A 21,056-nucleotide genomic window follows, 5' to 3' on the forward strand; every position below is an offset into this window, starting at 1 on the left:
GTTACTCTGAGTGCAAAGTTCCATTGTAAGTATAGGGAGGAGCCCCGATCTCAGAGGTGGCAGACAAATCAGTGCCTGTTTCGGTGGCTGTGTTTCTGTGTTTCTGCAGTTGTGAACTTAAGGCTTGGTTCTGAGATGGACGCAGTGCCGATGTTTGCGTAGTTGAGCGATGTTTTACTACTGCACATGCGCGAAAAGTCTACGAATCATTTACTCAAACACAAGTGTCCTATGCCTTTCGCAGTTGCATACTCACTAAAACATGAGAAGAGTTTTGTGACCCCTGGGCGTATCAAGGTAGAGACTGGGAAGTGACCTAGAGTGATCGCAAAATGGATCCATTTAATAGACGTGTTATGGGAATGTCAAACGTAAATTCACAGCTTCAGAGGCAATGTTTAGTTGGATTTGTCGAGAGTAGCTAGAGTAGGCCCTAGGCTACCACAAATGTCGATGGTGCGACCGATGTTGCAACGATGTTGGAATGTTTACAAAGGAGCAGTGGGCATCCCTATGCTCGGATAAGCTTTGGAGGGCGTTGGCATGTTTTAGCAACTGCAATCCGTAAGAGATAGCTATTGGAATCAGGCCCATGGTGCCATTGCCCTAATAAGAGATTTTATGTTTGTATTACCATTTTTGTCTATTACCTGCATATGGTAATAGATTAATGGTACATTGATTCATTCATTAGTTGCAGTTCTGAAACATTATCTTATACTGAGCCATTCAAAAAAAGAATGACCAGTGACCACCATCCATCTGCCGATCATCTCTTGGTTTCATTAGTACTGTGATTTGTATGAATAACAAGTATTTTTTTCTGTGGATTAATAGGGTTCTGGGGTGACAAGCCTGCTCGCTCTACCTTCAAAATTCAAGTCTCTTTCGATAACAGGTGATGAAAACAACACAAGAAGCACAAAGGATTCAATGGTATTAAAAGGTAGGTATTTCATAAATTGGTCTATTGGAAAATAATTTTAACTAGAATTAAACCATTACATTACTTTTTCTTTAGTTAGGTTTGCAGATCCTGGGAATAATATTCTAGGTTATATTATTTCTATATGTGTAATCTTTTTACCATGCACATTTAGTACATCACATCTTCCAACCCGACCGTCTCAGATTTTCATCAAATTTGATAGGATGATAGACGGTATAAAGTAACTTTCATATGTAAAATTTTAGCCCACGGTGATACATGGTGTTCATGCTACAGGATTGCAAACATGACAAAAAATGTAAAATTTATGCTTGCAAGGTCAACTAAAACGAATCATAACTTTGCTTCTAATTGTGGTAGAACTTTCATGTTGGTCTTGTTTTCAAGACAGGGGCGTGCATAAATTATCCACTGCGATGCTTTATGCAGCTTGAGTACTCATAGCATGCGATGAAGTTTTCTGTCTTCCCCTCATCTCTGCCACTTCCTCCATCTTCACCACTCTGACCCCCCAACCGTGCCTCTCTGCCTTTCCCCTCCCACCCGCACCACTCTGTCTTCCAACACATCCACACCAATCTGTCTTCCTCAATCCCTACTGTTGTGTGTTCTCCCATTGTACTAGTCTGTATTCCTCATCCACACCAATCTGTCTTTACCCATCTGTACTGCTCTGTCTTCCCGCATCCATGCCACTCTGTACCCCCTATTCATGTTGCTCTGTTCCCCCATGTCCACTATTGTTTTCCAACAATCTGCATCACTTTGGCTCGCCCCCATCTGTACTGCCTCTCCACGCCTTTCTGTCTGCCCTATCCACACCGCTCTGTCTTCTCCCCACATCCACCATAATCTTATCCCATTTGCGCAGCTCAATGTTCTGCTCAGACCTCAGTTGCACAGACTACATGTGTGTATTCCAATTAGCACACAATTCTGAAAACAACACAAGAAGCACAAAGGATTCAATGGTATTAAAAGGTAGGTATTTCATAAATTGGTCTATTGGAAAATTATTTTAACTAGAATTAAACCATTACATTACTTTTTCTTTACTTAGGTTTGCAGATCCTGGGAATAATATTCTAGGTTATATTATTTCTATATGTGTAATCTTTTTACCATGCACATTTAGTACTTGCAATTCAATTGATTATTTAATATTCCTCACTCTGAGTCATTTTGTTGATTACAGCCCATTGAAAAATCTGTTTATTGAAAATGGCCCTAGTGTATATTAAATATCCAAAGCAGCTCTATATCTTGCCTCTCCTTCGTGGAAGAATTAAAAGAGGTTTTGTTTTTTCCAGGGTAATTTTTACCTCTACCTTCAGGGTGATTTTCCAATACAATAAAACAGATGACACCATTTGGCACAGCTTTTTTTCAGTCCACACTGAAGCGTGTTGATGCCTATATTTATTTATTTTTTTCTACATACTCTGGGTCTCATTTAGAATTATGTGCAAATTTTTCCTGGACACACATTTTGAATGCAGGGCAAATACTGCACACACATATTATTATTATTATTATTATTATTATTTTATTTATATGGCACCACAAGGGTTCCGCAGAGCCTTACAAAGCTCCTAAACAAATGAGCACACAAGAAAAAAAGTTAATAACAGTACAAAACAATGCAGGATAATGGATTATAAACATTGCAGCATTAGCAATCATAACACTTAAATAAGCAGCAAGGCGACGGCAACTAAGTGTTAGGTGCCGTTGTGGGGAGTTAGGACTAAATGATAGTGAGAATAAGAGAAGGAGGAGCATGTGAGGGAAGAGGACCCTGCTCGTGAGAGCTTACATTCTAAGCATTCTGAAACTTGGACCCCGCAGCTGAAGAGGGGGTTGTGCTGCTGTAGCCGATGGGCTACACATTGCAAATACAACCGTGAGAGGGTTCTGGAGTAATTTCCACATTTGGCTCCTTATCAGACTTACTAATTACCTGTACTGGTAGTACTGTAGCTTACAGGTGTGGTCTCATCCTCATTGACCAAACCTCCCCTATTCCTGCCTGTTCATATGGCGGTTGCGAGCAGCATTGGTCATAGAGTGTGCTCGCACCTGTGCAAATGTCTTCATCAACTCCGTCGAAGTCTGGACTATGTGGGTGATTCAGCTTAGTACGGAATTGCAAAGCTGCACGCAGTCCATTTCCATGAGCCCTCACTTATTAAAGGCAAATAAGTGATTGTCCGATTCGATCGCTATGATTTCAAACCACAGATACTATTTATTAAGCTGCAAGGGGATCGCACACTCAAAGCAAACAGATTTTGCAAGAATAATCAGATGCAAGAAAAAAAGAAAAACAAACAGAACAAAATATCACAAAGACTAATATGTGTGGCTAGTCTAGCACAGGACCATCTCTGGGATACTTCAGTGTCCATTGGGTCAGAGCAGTACAATATATACACAGGCATAGGGTCATAAATTACATAATTGCAAACATCAGGTTTTAGGCTCACAGATCAGTCTCCTATAAGTCAGGGGGTCAGTACTTTCCAATAATTCAATGGTTAACTGATGGATAGAGTCTCTCTTTGTTGGAAGCAGGACCTTCCTGAATATGTACTATTTAACCTCATGTTCCTACCCTGCATCAGGCAAGTTTATATGTCACAAGGCTAAGATTTTGCAAACTAAGGGAGTAGGATTGTTTATCATTCCAGTAGTTCTAGTACATACAAGGACAATGGTTATTGCTACAATCTTGAATTTAGGATATGCAAATATTAATAAATACTGTAGGCCCTTTACAGGCTGATGTATATAGAAGATAGGAAAACTATAAACAAAATAATATATGCAGAGTTAGGGTACAGGAAATGGGAGAAGTGAGGGGGAAGGGTAGAGCACCTCACTAACAAAATAATACAAAGAAACGCAGTGTGGGAGGAATGGGGCAAGTGTTGGGGAGAGTAGAGTAACTCAACTAAATAATCCAAGTAAACTCAGTGTGGGAGGAATGGGGAAATCTGAGGGGAAGGGTAGAGCACCTCACTAACAAAATAATACAAAGAAACGCAGTGTGGGAGGAATGGGGCAAGTGATGGGGAGAGTAGAGCGACTCAACTAAATAATACAAAGAAACTCAGTGTGGGAGGAATGGGGAATCTGAGAGGAAGGGTAGAGTGACTCATTAACAAAATAATATAAAGAAAGGCAGTGTGGGAGGAATGGGGAAATCTGAGGGGAAGGGTAGAGTGACTCATTAACAAAATAATACAAAGAAACGCAGTGTGGGTGGAATGGGGAATCTGAGGGGAAGGGTAGAGTGACTCATTAACAAAATAATACAGAGAAACGCAGTGTGGGAGGAATGCGGAATCTGGGGGGAAGGGTAGAGTGACTCATTAACAATATAATACAAAGAAAAGCAGTGTGGGAGGAATGGGGCAAGTGATGGGGAGGGTAGAGCGGCTCAACTAAATAATACAAAGAAATGCAGTGTGGGTGGATTGGGGAATCTGTGGGAAGGGTAGAGTTACTCATTAACAAAATAATACAAATAAACGCAGTGTGGGAGGAATGCGGAATCTGAGGGAAGTGTAGAGTGACTCATTAACACAATAATACAAAGAAACGCAGTGTGGGTGGAATTGGGAATCTGAGGGAAGTGTATAGTGACTCATTAACAAAATAATACAAATAAACGCAGTGTAGGAGGAATGGGGAATCTGAGGGGAAGGGTAGAATAACTCATTAACAAATTAATACAAAGAAACACAGTGTGGGTAGAATGGGGAATCTGAGGGGAAGGGTAGAGTGACTCATTAACAAACTAATAGAAAGAAACGCAGTGTGGGAGGAATGGGGCAAGTGATGGGGAGGGTAGAGCGACTCAACAAAATAATACAAATAAACGCAGTGTTGGAGGAATAGGGAATTTGAGGGGAAAGGTAGAGTGACTCATTAACAAAATAATACAAAGAAACGCAGTGTGGGAGGAATGGGGAATCTGAGGGGAAGGGTGGAGTGACTCATTAACAAAATAATACAAAGAAACGCAGTGTAGGAGGAATGGGGCAATCTGAGGGGAAGGGTAGAGTGACTCACTAACAATATAATACTAAGAAACGCAGTGTGGGAGGAATGCGGAATCTGAGGGGAAGGGTAGAGTGACTCATTAGCAAAATAATACAAAGAAACGCAGTGTGGGAGGAATGGGGGAATCTGTGGGGAAGGGTAGAGTGACTCATTAACAAAATAATACAAATAAATGCAGTGTGGGTGGAATGGGGATTCTGAGGGGAAGGGTAGAGTGACTCATTAACAAAATAATACAAATAAACGCAGTGTGGGAAGAATGGGAATCTGAGGGGAAGGGTAGAGTGACTCATTAACAAAATAATACAAAGAAATGCAGTATGGGAGGAATGGGGGAATCTGAGGGGAAGGGTAGAGTGACTCATTAAAAAAATAATACAAAGAAACGCAGTGTGGGAGGAATGGGGGAATCTGAGGGTAAGGGTAGAGTGACTCATTAACAAAATAATACAAAGAAATGCAGTGTGGGTGGAATGGAGAATCTGAGGGGAAGGGTAGAGTGACTCATTAACAAAATAATACAGAGAAACGCAGTGTGGGAGGAATGCGGAATCTGAGGGGAAGGGTAGAGTGACTCATTAACAATATAATACAAAGAAAAGCAGTGTGGGAGGAATGGGGCAAGTGATGGGGAGGGTAAAGCGGCTCAACTAAATAATACAAAGAAATGCAGTTTAGGTGGAATGGGGAATCTGAGGGAAGGGTAGAGTTGCTCATTAACAAAATAATACAAATAAACGCAGTGTGGGAGGAATGGGGGAATCTGAGGGAAGTGTAGAGTGACTCATTAACAAAATAATACAAATAAACGCAGTGTGGGAGGAATGGGGGAATCTGAGGGAAGAGTAGAGTGACTCATTAACAAAATAATACAAATAAACGCAGTGTGGGTGGAATGGGGAATCTGAGGGGAAGGGTAGAGTGACTCATTAACAAAATAATACAAAGAAACGCAGTGTGGGTAGAATGGGGAATCTGAGGGGAAGGGTAGAGTGACTCATTAACAAAATAATACAAATAAACGCAGTGTGGGTGGAATGGGGAATCTGAGGGGAAGGGTAGAGTGACTCATTAACAAAATAATACAAAGAAACGCAGTGTGGGTAGAATGGGGAATCTGAGGGGAAGGGTAGAGCGACTCATTAACAAAATAATACAAAGAAACGCAGTGTGGGAGGAATGGGACAAGTGATGGGGAGGGTAGAGTGACTCAACTAAATAATACAAATAAATGCAGTGTGGGAGGAATGGGGAATCTGAGGGGAAAGATAGAGTGACTCACTAACAAAATAATAGAAAGAAACGCAGTGTGGGAGGAATGGGGCAAGTGATGGGGAGAGTAGAGCGATTCAACTAAATAATGCAAATAAACTCAGTGTGGATGGAATGGGGAATCTGAGGGGAAGGGTATAGTGACTCATTAACAAAATAATACAAGGAAACGCAGTGTGTGTAGAACGGGGAATCTGAGGGGAAGGGTAGAGCGAATCAACTAAATAATAGAAATAAACGCAGTGTGGGAGGAATGGGGGAATGTGAGGGTAAGGGTAGAGTGACTCATTAACAAAATAATACTAATAAACACAGTGTGGGTGGAATGGGGAATCTGATGGGAAGTGTACAGAGACTCATTAACAAAATAATACAAATAAACGCAGTGTGGGAGGAATGGGGAATCTGAGGGGAAGGGTAGAGTGTCTCATTAACAAAATAATACAAAGAAACGCAGTGTGGGAGGAATGGGGCAAGTGATGGGGAGAGTAGAGCGACTCAGTTAAATAATACAAATAAACGCAGTGTGGGAGGAATGGGGAATCTGAGGGGAAGGGTAGTGTGACTCATTAACAAAATAATACAAAGAAACGCAGTGTGGGAGGAATGGGGAAATCTGAGGGGAAGGGTGCAGTGACTCATTAACAAAATAATACAAAGAAACGCAGTGTGGGTGGAATGGGGAATCTGAGGGGAAGGGTAGAGCGACTCATTAACAAAATAATACAAATAGACGCAGTGTGGGTGGAATGGGGAATCTGAGGGGAAGGGTAGAGTGACTCATTACCAAAATAATACAAATAAACACAGTGTGGGAGGAATGGAGAATCTGGGGGGAAGGGTAGAGTGACACATTAGCAAAATATTACAAAGAAACGCAATGTGGGCGGAATGGGGAATCTGAGGGGAAGGGTTGAGTGACGCATTAACAAAATAATGCAAAGAAATGCAGTGTGGGAGGAATGGGGGAATCTGAGGGGAAGGGTAGAGTGACTCATTAACAAAATAATGCAGAGAAACGCTGTGTGGGAGGAATGCGGAATCTGAGGGGAAGGGTAGAGTGACTCATTAACAAAATAATACAAAGAAATGCAGTGTGGGAGGAATGGGACAAGTGAAGGGGAGGGTAGAGCGGCTCAACTAAATAATACAAAGAAATGCAGTGTGGATGGAATGGGGAATCTGAGGGAAGGGTAGAGTGACTCATTAACAATATAATACAAAGAAACGCAGTGTGGGAGGAATGCGGAATCTGAGGGGAAGGGTAGAGTAACTCATTATCAAAATAATACAAAGAAACGCAGTGTGTGAGGAATGGGGGAATCTGAGGGGAAGGGTAGAGCACCTCATTAACACAATAATACAGAGAATCGCAGTGTTGGGGGAATCTGAGGGAAGGGTAGAGTGACTCATTAACAAAATAATACAGAGAAACGCAGTGTGGGTGGAATGGAGAATCTGAGGGGAAGGATAGAGTGACTCATTAACAAAATAATGCAAAGAAATGCAATGCGGGAGGAATGGGGAATCTGAAGTGAAGGGTAGTGTGACTCATTAACAAAATAATGCAAAGAAATGCAGTGTGGGAGGAATGGGGGAATCTGAGGGGAAGGGTAGAGTGACTCATTAACAAAATAATGCAGAGAAACGCAGTGTGGGAGGAATGGGGAATCTGAGGGGAAGGGTAGTGTGACTCATTAACAAAATAATACAAAGAAACGCAGTGTGGGAGGAATGGGGAAATCTGAGGGGAAGGGTGCAGTGACTCATTAACAAAATAATACAAAGAAACGCAATGTGGGAGGAATGGGGAATCTGAAGTGAAGGGTAGAGTGACTCATTAACAAAATAATACAGAGAAACGCAGTGTGGGAGGAATGGGGCAAGTGATGGGGAAGGTAGAGCGGCTCAACTTAATAATAAAAAGAAATGCAGTGTGGGAGGAATGGGGGAATCTGAGGGAAGGGTAGAGTGACTCATTAACAAAATAATACAAATAAACGCAGTGTGGGAGGAATGGGGGAATCTGAGGGAAGTGTAGAGTGACTCATTAAAAAAACAATACAAATAAACGCAGTGTGGGAGGAATGGGGGAATCTGAGGGAAGTGCAGAGTGATTGATTAACAAAATAATACAAAGAAGCACAGTGTGGGAGGAATGGGGGAATCTGAGGGGAAGGGTAGAGTGACTCATTAACAAAATAATACAAAGAAACGCTGTGTGGGTGTAATGGGGAATCTGAGGGGAAGGGTAGAGCGTCTCATTAACAAAATAATACAAATAAACGCAGTGTGGGTGGAATGGGGAATCTGAGGGGAAGGTTAGAGTGGCTCATTAACAAAATAATACAAATAAACACAGTGTGGGAGGAATGGGGAATCTGAGGGGAAGGGTATAGTGACTCATTAACAAAATCATACATTGAAACGCAGTGTGGGTGGAATGGGGAATCTGAGGGGAAGGGTAGAGTGACTCATTAACAAAATAATACAGAGAAACGCAGTGTCGGAGGAATGCGGAATTTGAGGGGAAGTGTAGAGTGACTCATTAACAAAATAATACAGAGAAACGCAGTGTGGGAGGAATGCGGAATCTGAGGGGAAGGGTAGAGTGACTCATTAACAAAATAATACAAAGAAACGCAGTGTTGGAGGAATGGGGCAAGTGAAGGGGAAGGTAGAGCGGCTCAACTAAATAATACAAGGAAATGCAGTGTGGGTGGAATGGGGAGTCAGGGTAGGGTAGAGTGACTCATTAACAAAATAATACAAAGAAACGCAGTGTGGGAGGAATGCGGAATCTGAGGTGAAGGGTAGAGTGAAACATTAACAAAATAATACAACAAATCGCAGTGTGGGAGGAATACGGGAATCTGAGGGGAAGGGTAGAGTGACTCATTAACAAAATAATACAAAGAAACGCAGTGTGGGAGGAATGGGGGAATCTGAGGGGAAGGGTAGAGTGACTCATTAACAAAATAATACAAAGAAACGCAGTGTGGGAGGAATGGGGGAATCTGAGGGGAAGGGTAGAGTGACTCATTAACAAAATAATACAAAGAAACGCAGTGTGGGTGGAATGGAGAATCTGAGGGGAAGGGTAGAGTGACTCATTAACAAAATAATACAGAGAAACGCAGTGTGGGAGGAATGCGGAATCTGAGGGGAAGGGTAGAGTGACTCATTAACAAAATAATACAAAGAAACGCAGTGTTGGAGGAATGGGGCAAGTGATGGGGAAGGTAGAGCGGCTCAACTAAATAATACAAAGAAATGCAGTGTGGGTGGAATGGGGAATCTGAGGGAAGGGTAGAGTGACTCATTAACAAAATAATACAAAGAAACGCAGTGTGGGAGGAATGCGGAATCTGAGGGGAAGGGTAGAGTGAATCATTCACAAAATAATACAAAGAAACGCAGTGTGGGAGGAATGCTTGAATCTGAGGGGAAGGGTAGAGCACCTCATTAACACAATAATAGAGAGAAACGCAGTGTGGGGGGAATCTGAGGGGAAGGGTAGAGCACCTCATTAACAAAATAATACAGAGAAATGCAGTGTGGGTGGATTGGAGAATCTGAGGGGAAGGGTAGAGTGACTCATTAACAAAATAATACAGAGAAACGCAGTGTGGGTGGAATGGAGAATCTGAGGGGAAGAATAGAGTGACTCATTAACAAAATAATACAAAGAAACGCAGTATGGGAGGAATGGGGGAATCTGAGGGGAAGGGTATAGTGACTTTAACAAAATAATGCAGAGAAACGCAGTGTGGGAGGAATGGGGCAAGTGATGGGGAGAGTAGAGCGACTCAACTAAATAATACAAATAAACGCAGTGTGGGAGGAATTTGGAATCTGAGGGGAAGGGTATTGTGACTCATTAACAAAATAATACAAAGAAACGCAGTGTGGGAGGAATGGGGAAATCTGAGGGGAAGGGTAGAGTGACTCATTAACAAAATAATCCAAATAAACGCAGTGTGGTTGGAATGGGGAATCTGAGGGGAAGGGTAGAGTGACTCATTAACAAAATAATACAAAGAATCGCTGTGTGGGAGGAATGGGGGAATCTGAGGGGAAGGGTAGAGTGACTCATTAACAAAATCATACATTGATACGCAGTGTGGGTGGAATGGGGAATCTGAGGGGAAGGGTAGAGTGACTCATTAACAAAATAATCCAAATAAACGCAGTGTGGGAGGAATGGGGAATCTGAGGGGAAGGGTAGTGTGACTCATTAACAAAATAATACAAAGAAACGCAGTGTGGGAGGAATGGGGAAATCTGAGGGGAAGGGTGCAGTGACTCATTAACAAAATAATACAAAGAAACGCAATGTGGGAGGAATGGGGAATCTGAAGTGAAGGGTAGAGTGACTCATTAACAAAATAATACAGAGAAACGCAGTGTGGGAGGAATGGGGCAAGTGATGGGGAAGTTAGAGCGGCTCAACTTAATAATAAAAAGAAATGCAGTGTGGGTGGAATGGGGGAATCTGAGGGAAGGGTAGAGTGACTCATTAACAAAATAATACAAATAAACGCAGTGTGGGAGGAATGGGGGAATCTGAGGGAAGTGTAGAGTGACTCATTAAAAAAACAATACAAATAAACGCAGTGTGGGAGGAATGGGGGAATCTGAGGGAAGTGCAGAGTGATTGATTAACAAAATAATACAAAGAAGCACAGTGTGGGAGGAATGGGGGAATCTGAGGGGAAGGGTAGAGTGACTCATTAACAAAATAATATAAAGAAACGCTGTGTGGGTGTAATGGGGAATCTGATGGGAAGGGTAGAGCGTCTCATTAACAAAATAATACAAATAAACGCAGTGTGGGTGGAATGGGGAATCTGAGGGGAAGGTTAGAGTGGCTCATTAACAAAATAATACAAATAAACACAGTGTGGGAGGAATGGGGAATCTGAGGGGAAGTGTATAGTGACTCATTAACAAAATCATACATTGAAACGCAGTGTGGGTGGAATGGGGAATCTGAGGGGAAGGGTAGAGTGACTCATTAACAAAATAATACAGAGAAACGCAGTGTCGGAGGAATGCGGAATTTGAGGGGAAGTGTAGAGTGACTCATTAACAAAATAATACAGAGAAACGCAGTTTGGGAGGAATGCGGAATCTGAGGGGAAGGGTAGAGTGACTCATTAACAAAATAATACAAAGAAACGCAGTGTTGGAGGAATGGGGCAAGTGAAGGGGAAGGTAGAGCGGCTCAACTAAATAATACAAGGAAATGCAGTGTGGGTGGAATGGGGAGTCAGGGTAGGGTAGAGTGACTCATTAACAAAATAATACAAAGAAACGCAGTGTGGGAGGAATGCGGAATCTGAGGGGAAGGGTAGAGTGAAACATTAACAAAATAATACAACAAATCGCAGTGTGGGAGGAATGGGGGAATCTGAGGGGAAAGGTAGAGTGACTCATTAACAAAATAATACAAAGAAACGCAGTGTGGGAGGAATGGGGGAATCTGAGGGGAAGGGTAGAGTGACTCATTAACAAAATAATACAAAGAAACGCAGTGTGGGAGGAATGGGGGAATCTGAGGGGAAGGGTAGAGTGACTCATTAACAAAATAATACAAAGAAACGCAGTGTGGGTGGAATGGAGAATCTGAGGGGAAGGCTAGAGTGACTCATTAACAAAATAATACAGAGAAACGCAGTGTGGGAGGAATGCGGAATCTGAGGGGAAGGGTAGAGTGACTCATTAACAAAATAATACAAAGAAACGCAGTGTTGGAGGAATGGGGCAAGTGATGGGGAAGGTAGAGCGGCTCAACTAAATAATACAAAGAAATGCAGTGTGGGTGGAATGGGGAATCTGAGGGAAGGGTAGAGTGACTCATTAACAAAATAATACAGAGAAACGCAGTGTGGGAGGAATGCGGAATCTGAGGGGAAGGGTAGAGTGACTCATTAACAATATAATACAAAGAAAAGCAGTGTGGGAGGAATGGGGGAATCTGAGGGGAAGGGTAGAGCACCTCACTAACAAAATAATACAAAGAAACGCAGTGTGGGAGGAATGGGGCAAGTGATGGGGAGGGTAGAGCGACTCAACGAAATAATACAAATAAACGCAGTGTTGGAGGAATAGGGAATTTGAGGGGAAAGGTAGAGTGACTCATTAACAAAATAATACAAAGAAACGCAGTGTGGGAGGAATGGGGAATCTGAGGGGAAGGGTGGAGTGACTCATTAACAAAATAATACAAAGAAACGCAGTGTAGGAGGAATGGGGCAATCTGAGGGGAAGGGTAGAGTGACTCACTAACAAAATAATACTAAGAAACGCAGTGTGGGAGGAATGCGGAATCTGAGGGGAAGGGTAGAGTGACTCATTAGCAAAATAATACAAAGAAACGCAGTGTGGGAGGAATGGGGGAATCTGTGGGGAAGGGTAGAGTGACTCATTAACAAAATAATACAAATAAATGCAGTGTGGGTGGAATGGGGATTCTGAGGGGAAGGGTAGAGTGACTCATTAACAAAATAATACAAATAAACGCAGTGTGGGAAGAATGGGAATCTGAGGGGAAGGGTAGAGTGACTCATTAACAAAATCATACATTGATACGCAGTGTGGGTGGAATGGGGAATCTGAGGGGAAGGGTAGAGTGACTCATTAACAAAATAATCCAAATAAACGCAGTGTGGGAGGAATGGGGAATCTGAGGGGAAGGGTAGTGTGACTCATTAACAAAATAATACAAAGAAACGCAGTGTGGGAGGAATGGGGAAATCTGAGGGGAAGGGTGCAGTGACTCATTAACAAAATAATACAAAGAAACGCAATGTGGGAGGAATGGGGAATCTGAAGTGAAGGGTAGAGTGACTCATTAACAAAATAATACAGAGAAACGCAGTGTGGGAGGAATGGGGCAAGTGATGGGGAAGTTAGAGCGGCTCAACTTAATAATAAAAAGAAATGCAGTGTGGGTGGAATGGGGGAATCTGAGGGAAGGGTAGAGTGACTCATTAACCAAATAATACAAATAAACGCAGTGTGGGAGGAATGGGGGAATCTGAGGGAAGTGTAGAGTGACTCATTAAAAAAACAATACAAATAAACGCAGTGTGGGAGGAATGGGGGAATCTGAGGGAAGTGCAGAGTGATTGATTAACAAAATAATACAAAGAAGCACAGTGTGGGAGGAATGGGGGAATCTGAGAGGAAGGGTAGAGTGACTCATTAACAAAATAATACAAAGAAACGCTGTGTGGGTGTAATGGGGAATCTGAGGGGAAGGGTAGAGCGTCTCATTAACAAAATAATACAAATAAACGCAGTGTGGGTGGAATGGGGAATCTGAGGGGAAGGTTAGAGTGGCTCATTAACAAAATAATACAAAGAAACGCAGTGTGGGAGGAATGGGGGAATCTGAGGGGAAGGGTAGAGTGACTCATTAACAAAATAATACAAAGAAACGCAGTGTGGGTAGAATGGGGAATCTGAGGGGAAGGGTAGAGTGACTCATTAACAAAATAATACAAATAAACGCAGTGTGGGTGGAATGGGGAATCTGAGGGGAAGGGTAGAGTGACTCATTAACAAAATAATACAAAGAAACGCAGTGTGGGTAGAATGGGGAATCTGAGGGGAAGGGTAGAGCGACTCATTAACAAAATAATACAAAGAAACGCAGTGTGGGAGGAATGGGACAAGTGATGGGGAGGGTAGAGTGACTCAACTAAATAATACAAATAAATGCAGTGTGGGAGGAATGGGGAATCTGAGGGGAAAGATAGAGTGACTCACTAACAAAATAATAGAAAGAAACGCAGTGTGGGAGGAATGGGGCAAGTGATGGGGAGAGTAGAGCGATTCAACTAAATAATGCAAATAAACTCAGTGTGGATGGAATGGGGAATCTGAGGGGAAGGGTATAGTGACTCATTAACAAAATAATACAAGGAAACGCAGTGTGTGTAGAACGGGGAATCTGAGGGGAAGGGTAGAGCTAATCAACTAAATAATAGAAATAAACGCAGTGTGGGAGGAATGGGGGAATGTGAGGGTAAGGGTAGAGTGACTCATTAACAAAATAATACTAATAAACACAGTGTGGGTGGAATGGGGAATCTGATGGGAAGTGTACAGAGACTCATTAACAAAATAATACAAATAAACGCAGTGTGGGAGGAATGGGGAATCTGAGGGGAAGGGTAGAGTGTCTCATTAACAAAATAATACAAAGAAACGCAGTGTGGGAGGAATGGGGCAAGTGATGGGGAGAGTAGAGCGACTCAGTTAAATAATACAAATAAACGCAGTGTGGGAGGAATGGGGAATCTGAGGGGAAGGGTAGTGTGACTCATTAACAAAATAATACAAAGAAACGCAGTGTGGGAGGAATGGGGAAATCTGAGGGGAAGGGTGCAGTGACTCATTAACAAAATAATACAAAGAAACGCAGTGTGGGTGGAATGGGGAATCTGAGGGGAAGGGTAGAGCGACTCATTAACAAAATAATACAAATAGACGCAGTGTGGGTGGAATGGGGAATCTGAGGGGAAGGGTAGAGTGACTCATTACCAAAATAATACAAATAAACACAGTGTGGGAGGAATGGAGAATCTGGGGGGAAGGGTAGAGTGACACATTAGCAAAATATTACAAAGAAACGCAATGTGGGCGGAATGGGGAATCTGAGGGGAAGGGTTGAGTGACGCATTAACAAAATAATGCAAAGAAATGCAGTGTGGGAGGAATGGGGGAATCTGAGGGGAAGGGTAGAGTGACTCATTAACAAAATAATGCAGAGAAACGCTGTGTGGGAGGAATGCGGAATCTGAGGGGAAGGGTAGAGTGACTCATTAACAAAATAATACAAAGAAATGCAGTGTGGGAGGAATGGGACAAGTGAAGGGGAGGGTAGAGCGGCTCAACTAAATAATACAAAGAAATGCAGTGTGGATGGAATGGGGAATCTGAGGGAAGGGTAGAGTGACTCATTAACAATATAATACAAAGAAACGCAGTGTGGGAGGAATGCGGAATCTGAGGGGAAGGGTAGAGTAACTCATTATCAAAATAATACAAAGAAACGCAGTGTGTGAGGAATGGGGGAATCTGAGGGGAAGGGTAGAGCACCTCATTAACACAATAATACAGAGAATCGCAGTGTTGGGGGAATCTGAGGGAAGGGTAGAGTGACTCATTAACAAAATAATACAGAGAAACGCAGTGTGGGTGGAATGGAGAATCTGAGGGGAAGGATAGAGTGACTCATTAACAAAATAATGCAAAGAAATGCAATGCGGGAGGAATGGGGAATCTGAAGTGAAGGGTAGTGTGACTCATTAACAAAATAATGCAAAGAAATGCAGTGTGGGAGGAATGGGGGAATCTGAGGGGAAGGGTAGAGTGACTCATTAACAAAATAATGCAGAGAAACGCAGTGTGGGAGGAATGGGGAATCTGAGGGGAAGGGTAGTGTGACTCATTAACAAAATAATACAAAGAAACGCAGTGTGGGAGGAATGGGGAAATCTGAGGGGAAGGGTGCAGTGACTCATTAACAAAATAATACAAAGAAACGCAATGTGGGAGGAATGGGGAATCTGAAGTGAAGGGTAGAGTGACTCATTAACAAAATAATACAGAGAAACGCAGTGTGGGAGGAATGGGGCAAGTGATGGGGAAGGTAGAGCGGCTCAACTTAATAATAAAAAGAAATGCAGTGTGGGAGGAATGGGGGAATCTGAGGGAAGGGTAGAGTGACTCATTAACAAAATAATACAAATAAACGCAGTGTGGGAGGAATGGGGGAATCTGAGGGAAGTGTAGAGTGACTCATTAAAAAAACAATACAAATAAACGCAGTGTGGGAGGAATGGGGGAATCTGAGGGAAGTGCAGAGTGATTGATTAACAAAATAATACAAAGAAGCACAGTGTGGGAGGAATGGGGGAATCTGAGGGGAAGGGTAGAGTGACTCATTAACAAAATAATACAAAGAAACGCTGTGTGGGTGTAATGGGGAATCTGAGGGGAAGGGTAGAGCGTCTCATTAACAAAATAATACAAATAAACGCAGTGTGGGTGGAATGGGGAATCTGAGGGGAAGGTTAGAGTGGCTCATTAACAAAATAATACAAATAAACACAGTGTGGGAGGAATGGGGAATCTGAGGGGAAGGGTATAGTGACTCATTAACAAAATCATACATTGAAACGCAGTGTGGGTGGAATGGGGAATCTGAGGGGAAGGGTAGAGTGACTCATTAACAAAATAATACAGAGAAACGCAGTGTCGGAGGAATGCGGAATTTGAGGGGAAGTGTAGAGTGACTCATTAACAAAATAATACAGAGAAATGCAGTGTGGGAGGAATGCGGAATCTGAGGGGAAGGGTAGAGTGACTCATTAACAAAATAATACAAAGAAACGCAGTGTTGGAGGAATGGGGCAAGTGAAGGGGAAGGTAGAGCGGCTCAACTAAATAATACAAGGAAATGCAGTGTGGGTGGAATGGGGAGTCAGGGTAGGGTAGAGTGACTCATTAACAAAATAATACAAAGAAACGCAGTGTGGGAGGAATGCGGAATCTGAGGTGAAGGGTAGAGTGAAACATTAACAAAATAATACAACAAATCGCAGTGTGGGAGGAATACGGGAATCTGAGGGGAAGGGTAGAGTGACTCATTAACAAAATAATACAAAGAAACGCAGTGTGGGAGGAATGGGGGAATCTGAGGGGAAGGGTAGAGTGACTCATTAACAAAATAATACAAAGAAACGCAGTGTGGGAGGAATGGGGGAATCTGAGGGGAAGGGTAGAGTGACTCATTAACAAAATAATACAAAGAAACGCAGTGTGGGTGGAATGGAGAATCTGAGGGGAAGGGTAGAGTGACTCATTAACAAAATAATACAGAGAAACGCAGTGTGGGAGGAATGCGGAATCTGAGGGGAAGGGTAGAGTGACTCATTAACAAAATAATACAAAGAAACGCAGTGTTGGAGGAATGGGGCAAGTGATGGGGAAGGTAGAGCGGCTCAACTAAATAATACAAAGAAATGCAGTGTGGGTGGAATGGGGAATCTGAGGGAAGGGTAGAGTGACTCATTAACAAAATAATACAAAGAAACGCAGTGTGGGAGGAATGCGGAATCTGAGGGGAAGGGTAGAGTGAATCATTCACAAAATAATACAAAGAAACGCAGTGTGGGAGGAATGCTTGAATCTGAGGGGAAGGGTAGAGCACCTCATTAACACAATAATAGAGAGAAACGCAGTGTGGGGGGAATCTGAGGGGAAGGGTAGAGCACCTCATTAACAAAATAATACAGAGAAATGCAGTGTGGGTGGATTGGAGAATCTGAGGGGAAGGGTAGAGTGACTCATTAACAAAATAATACAGAGAAACGCAGTGTGGGTGGAATGGAGAATCTGAGGGGAAGAATAGAGTGACTCATTAACAAAATAATACAAAGAAACGCAGTATGGGAGGAATGGGGGAATCTGAGGGGAAGGGTATAGTGACTTTAACAAAATAATGCAGAGAAACGCAGTGTGGGAGGAATGGGGCAAGTGATGGGGAGAGTAGAGCGACTCAACTAAATAATACAAATAAACGCAGTGTGGGAGGAATTTGGAATCTGAGGGGAAGGGTATTGTGACTCATTAACAAAATAATACAAAGAAACGCAGTGTGGGAGGAATGGGGAAATCTGAGGGGAAGGGTAGAGTGACTCATTAACAAAATAATCCAAATAAACGCAGTGTGGTTGGAATGGGGAATCTGAGGGGAAGGGTAGAGTGACTCATTAACAAAATAATACAAAGAATCGCTGTGTGGGAGGAATGGGGGAATCTGAGGGGAAGGGTAGAGTGACTCATTAACAAAATCATACATTGATACGCAGTGTGGGTGGAATGGGGAATCTGAGGGGAAGGGTAGAGTGACTCATTAACAAAATAATCCAAATAAACGCAGTGTGGGAGGAATGGGGAATCTGAGGGGAAGGGTAGTGTGACTCATTAACAAAATAATACAAAGAAACGCAGTGTGGGAGGAATGGGGAAATCTGAGGGGAAGGGTGCAGTGACTCATTAACAAAATAATACAAAGAAACGCAATGTGGGAGGAATGGGGAATCTGAAGTGAAGGGTAGAGTGACTCATTAACAAAATAATACAGAGAAACGCAGTGTGGGAGGAATGGGGCAAGTGATGGGGAAGTTAGAGCGGCTCAACTTAATAATAAAAAGAAATGCAGTGTGGGTGGAATGGGGGAATCTGAGGGAAGGGTAGAGTGACTCATTAACAAAATAATACAAATAAACGCAGTGTGGGAGGAATGGGGGAATCTGAGGGAAGTGTAGAGTGACTCATTAAAAAAACAATACAAATAAACGCAGTGTGGGAGGAATGGGGGAATCTGAGGGAAGTGCAGAGTGATTGATTAACAAAATAATACAAAGAAGCACAGTGTGGGAGGAATGGGGGAATCTGAGGGGAAGGGTAGAGTGACTCATTAACAAAATAATACAAAGAAACGCTGTGTGGGTGTAATGGGGAATCTGATGGGAAGGGTAGAGCGTCTCATTAACAAAATAATACAAATAAACGCAGTGTGGGTGGAATGGGGAATCTGAGGGGAAGGTTAGAGTGGCTCATTAACAAAATAATACAAATAAACACAGTGTGGGAGGAATGGGGAATCTGAGGGGAAGTGTATAGTGACTCATTAACAAAATCATACATTGAAACGCAGTGTGGGTGGAATGGGGAATCTGAGGGGAAGGGTAGAGTGACTCATTAACAAAATAATACAGAGAAACGCAGTGTCGGAGGAATGCGGAATTTGAGGGGAAGTGTAGAGTGACTCATTAACAAAATAATACAGAGAAACGCAGTTTGGGAGGAATGCGGAATCTGAGGGGAAGGGTAGAGTGACTCATTAACAAAATAATACAAAGAAACGCAGTGTTGGAGGAATGGGGCAAGTGAAGGGGAAGGTAGAGCGGCTCAACTAAATAATACAAGGAAATGCAGTGTGGGTGGAATGGGGAGTCAGGGTAGGGTAGAGTGACTCATTAACAAAATAATACAAAGAAACGCAGTGTGGGAGGAATGCGGAATCTGAGGGGAAGGGTAGAGTGAAACATTAACAAAATAATACAACAAATCGCAGTGTGGGAGGAATGGGGGAATCTGAGGGGAAAGGTAGAGTGACTCATTAACAAAATAATACAAAGAAACGCAGTGTGGGAGGAATGGGGGAATCTGAGGGGAAGGGTAGAGTGACTCATTAACAAAATAATACAAAGAAACGCAGTGTGGGAGGAATGGGGGAATCTGAGGGGAAGGGTAGAGTGACTCATTAACAAAATAATACAAAGAAACGCAGTGTGGGTGGAATGGAGAATCTGAGGGGAAGGCTAGAGTGACTCATTAACAAAATAATACAGAGAAACGCAGTGTGGGAGGAATGCGGAATCTGAGGGGAAGGGTAGAGTGACTCATTAACAAAATAATACAAAGAAACGCAGTGTTGGAGGAATGGGGCAAGTGATGGGGAAGGTAGAGCGGCTCAACTAAATAATACAAAGAAATGCAGTGTGGGTGGAATGGGGAATCTGAGGGAAGGGTAGAGTGACTCATTAACAAAATAATACAGAGAAACGCAGTGTGGGAGGAATGCGGAATCTGAGGGGAAGGGTAGAGTGACTCATTAACAATATAATACAAAGAAAAGCAGTGTGGGAGGAATGGGGGAATCTGAGGGGAAGGGTAGAGCACCTCACTAACAAAATAATACAAAGAAACGCAGTGTGGGAGGAATGGGGCAAGTGATGGGGAGGGTAGAGCGACTCAACAAAATAATACAAATAAACGCAGTGTTGGAGGAATAGGGAATTTGAGGGGAAAGGTAGAGTGACTCATTAACAAAATAATACAAAGAAACGCAGTGTGGGAGGAATGGGGAATCTGAGGGGAAGGGTGGAGTGACTCATTAACAAAATAATACAAAGAAACGCAGTGTAGGAGGAATGGGGCAATCTGAGGGGAAGGGTAGAGTGACTCACTAACAAAATAATACTAAGAAACGCAGTGTGGGAGGAATGCGGAATCTGAGGGGAAGGGTAGAGTGACTCATTAGCAAAATAATACAAAGAAACGCAGTGTGGGAGGAATGGGGGAATCTGTGGGGAAGGGTAGAGTGACTCATTAACAAAATAATACAAATAAATGCAGTGTGGGTGGAATGGGGATTCTGAGGGGAAGGGTAGAGTGACTCATTAACAAAATAATACAAATAAACGCAGTGTGGGAAGAATGGGAATCTGAGGGGAAGGGTAGAGTGACTCATTAACAAAATCATACATTGATACGCAGTGTGGGTGGAATGGGGAATCTGAGGGGAAGGGTAGAGTGACTCATTAACAAAATAATCCAAATAAACGCAGTGTGGGAGGAATGGGGAATCTGAGGGGAAGGGTAGAGTGACTCATTAACAAAATAATACAAAGAAACGCAGTGTGGGAGGAATGGGGAAATCTGAGGGGAAGGGTGCAGTGACTCATTAACAAAATAATACAAAGAAACGCAATGTGGGAGGAATGGGGAATCTGAAGTGAAGGGTAGAGTGACTCATTAACAAAATAATACAGAGAAACGCAGTGTGGGAGGAATGGGGCAAGTGATGGGGAAGTTAGAGCGGCTCAACTTAATAATAAAAAGAAATGCAGTGTGGGTGGAATGGGGGAATCTGAGGGAAGGGTAGAGTGACTCATTAACC

At 42.7% G+C, this 21,056-nt stretch overlaps 1 protein-coding gene across 1 annotated transcript in view; it reads left to right on the forward strand.

Annotated features, from left to right (window-relative positions):
• MAP9 (microtubule associated protein 9) overlaps nucleotides 1-21,056 on the forward strand; it is a 312,585-nt gene that overhangs the window by 45,661 nt on the left and 245,868 nt on the right. The window contains exon 6 of the mRNA XM_088475315.1: nucleotides 838-946. Coding sequence (XP_088331441.1) covers nucleotides 838-946 — 109 coding nt within the window. The remainder of the gene's footprint in view (nucleotides 1-837; nucleotides 947-21,056) is intronic.

This window comes from Taudactylus pleione, unplaced genomic scaffold, assembly GCF_031769625.1.
Source record: "Taudactylus pleione unplaced genomic scaffold, aTauple2 ptg000170l, whole genome shotgun sequence".
NCBI classification, from domain to species: Eukaryota; Metazoa; Chordata; class Amphibia; order Anura; family Myobatrachidae; genus Taudactylus; species Taudactylus pleione.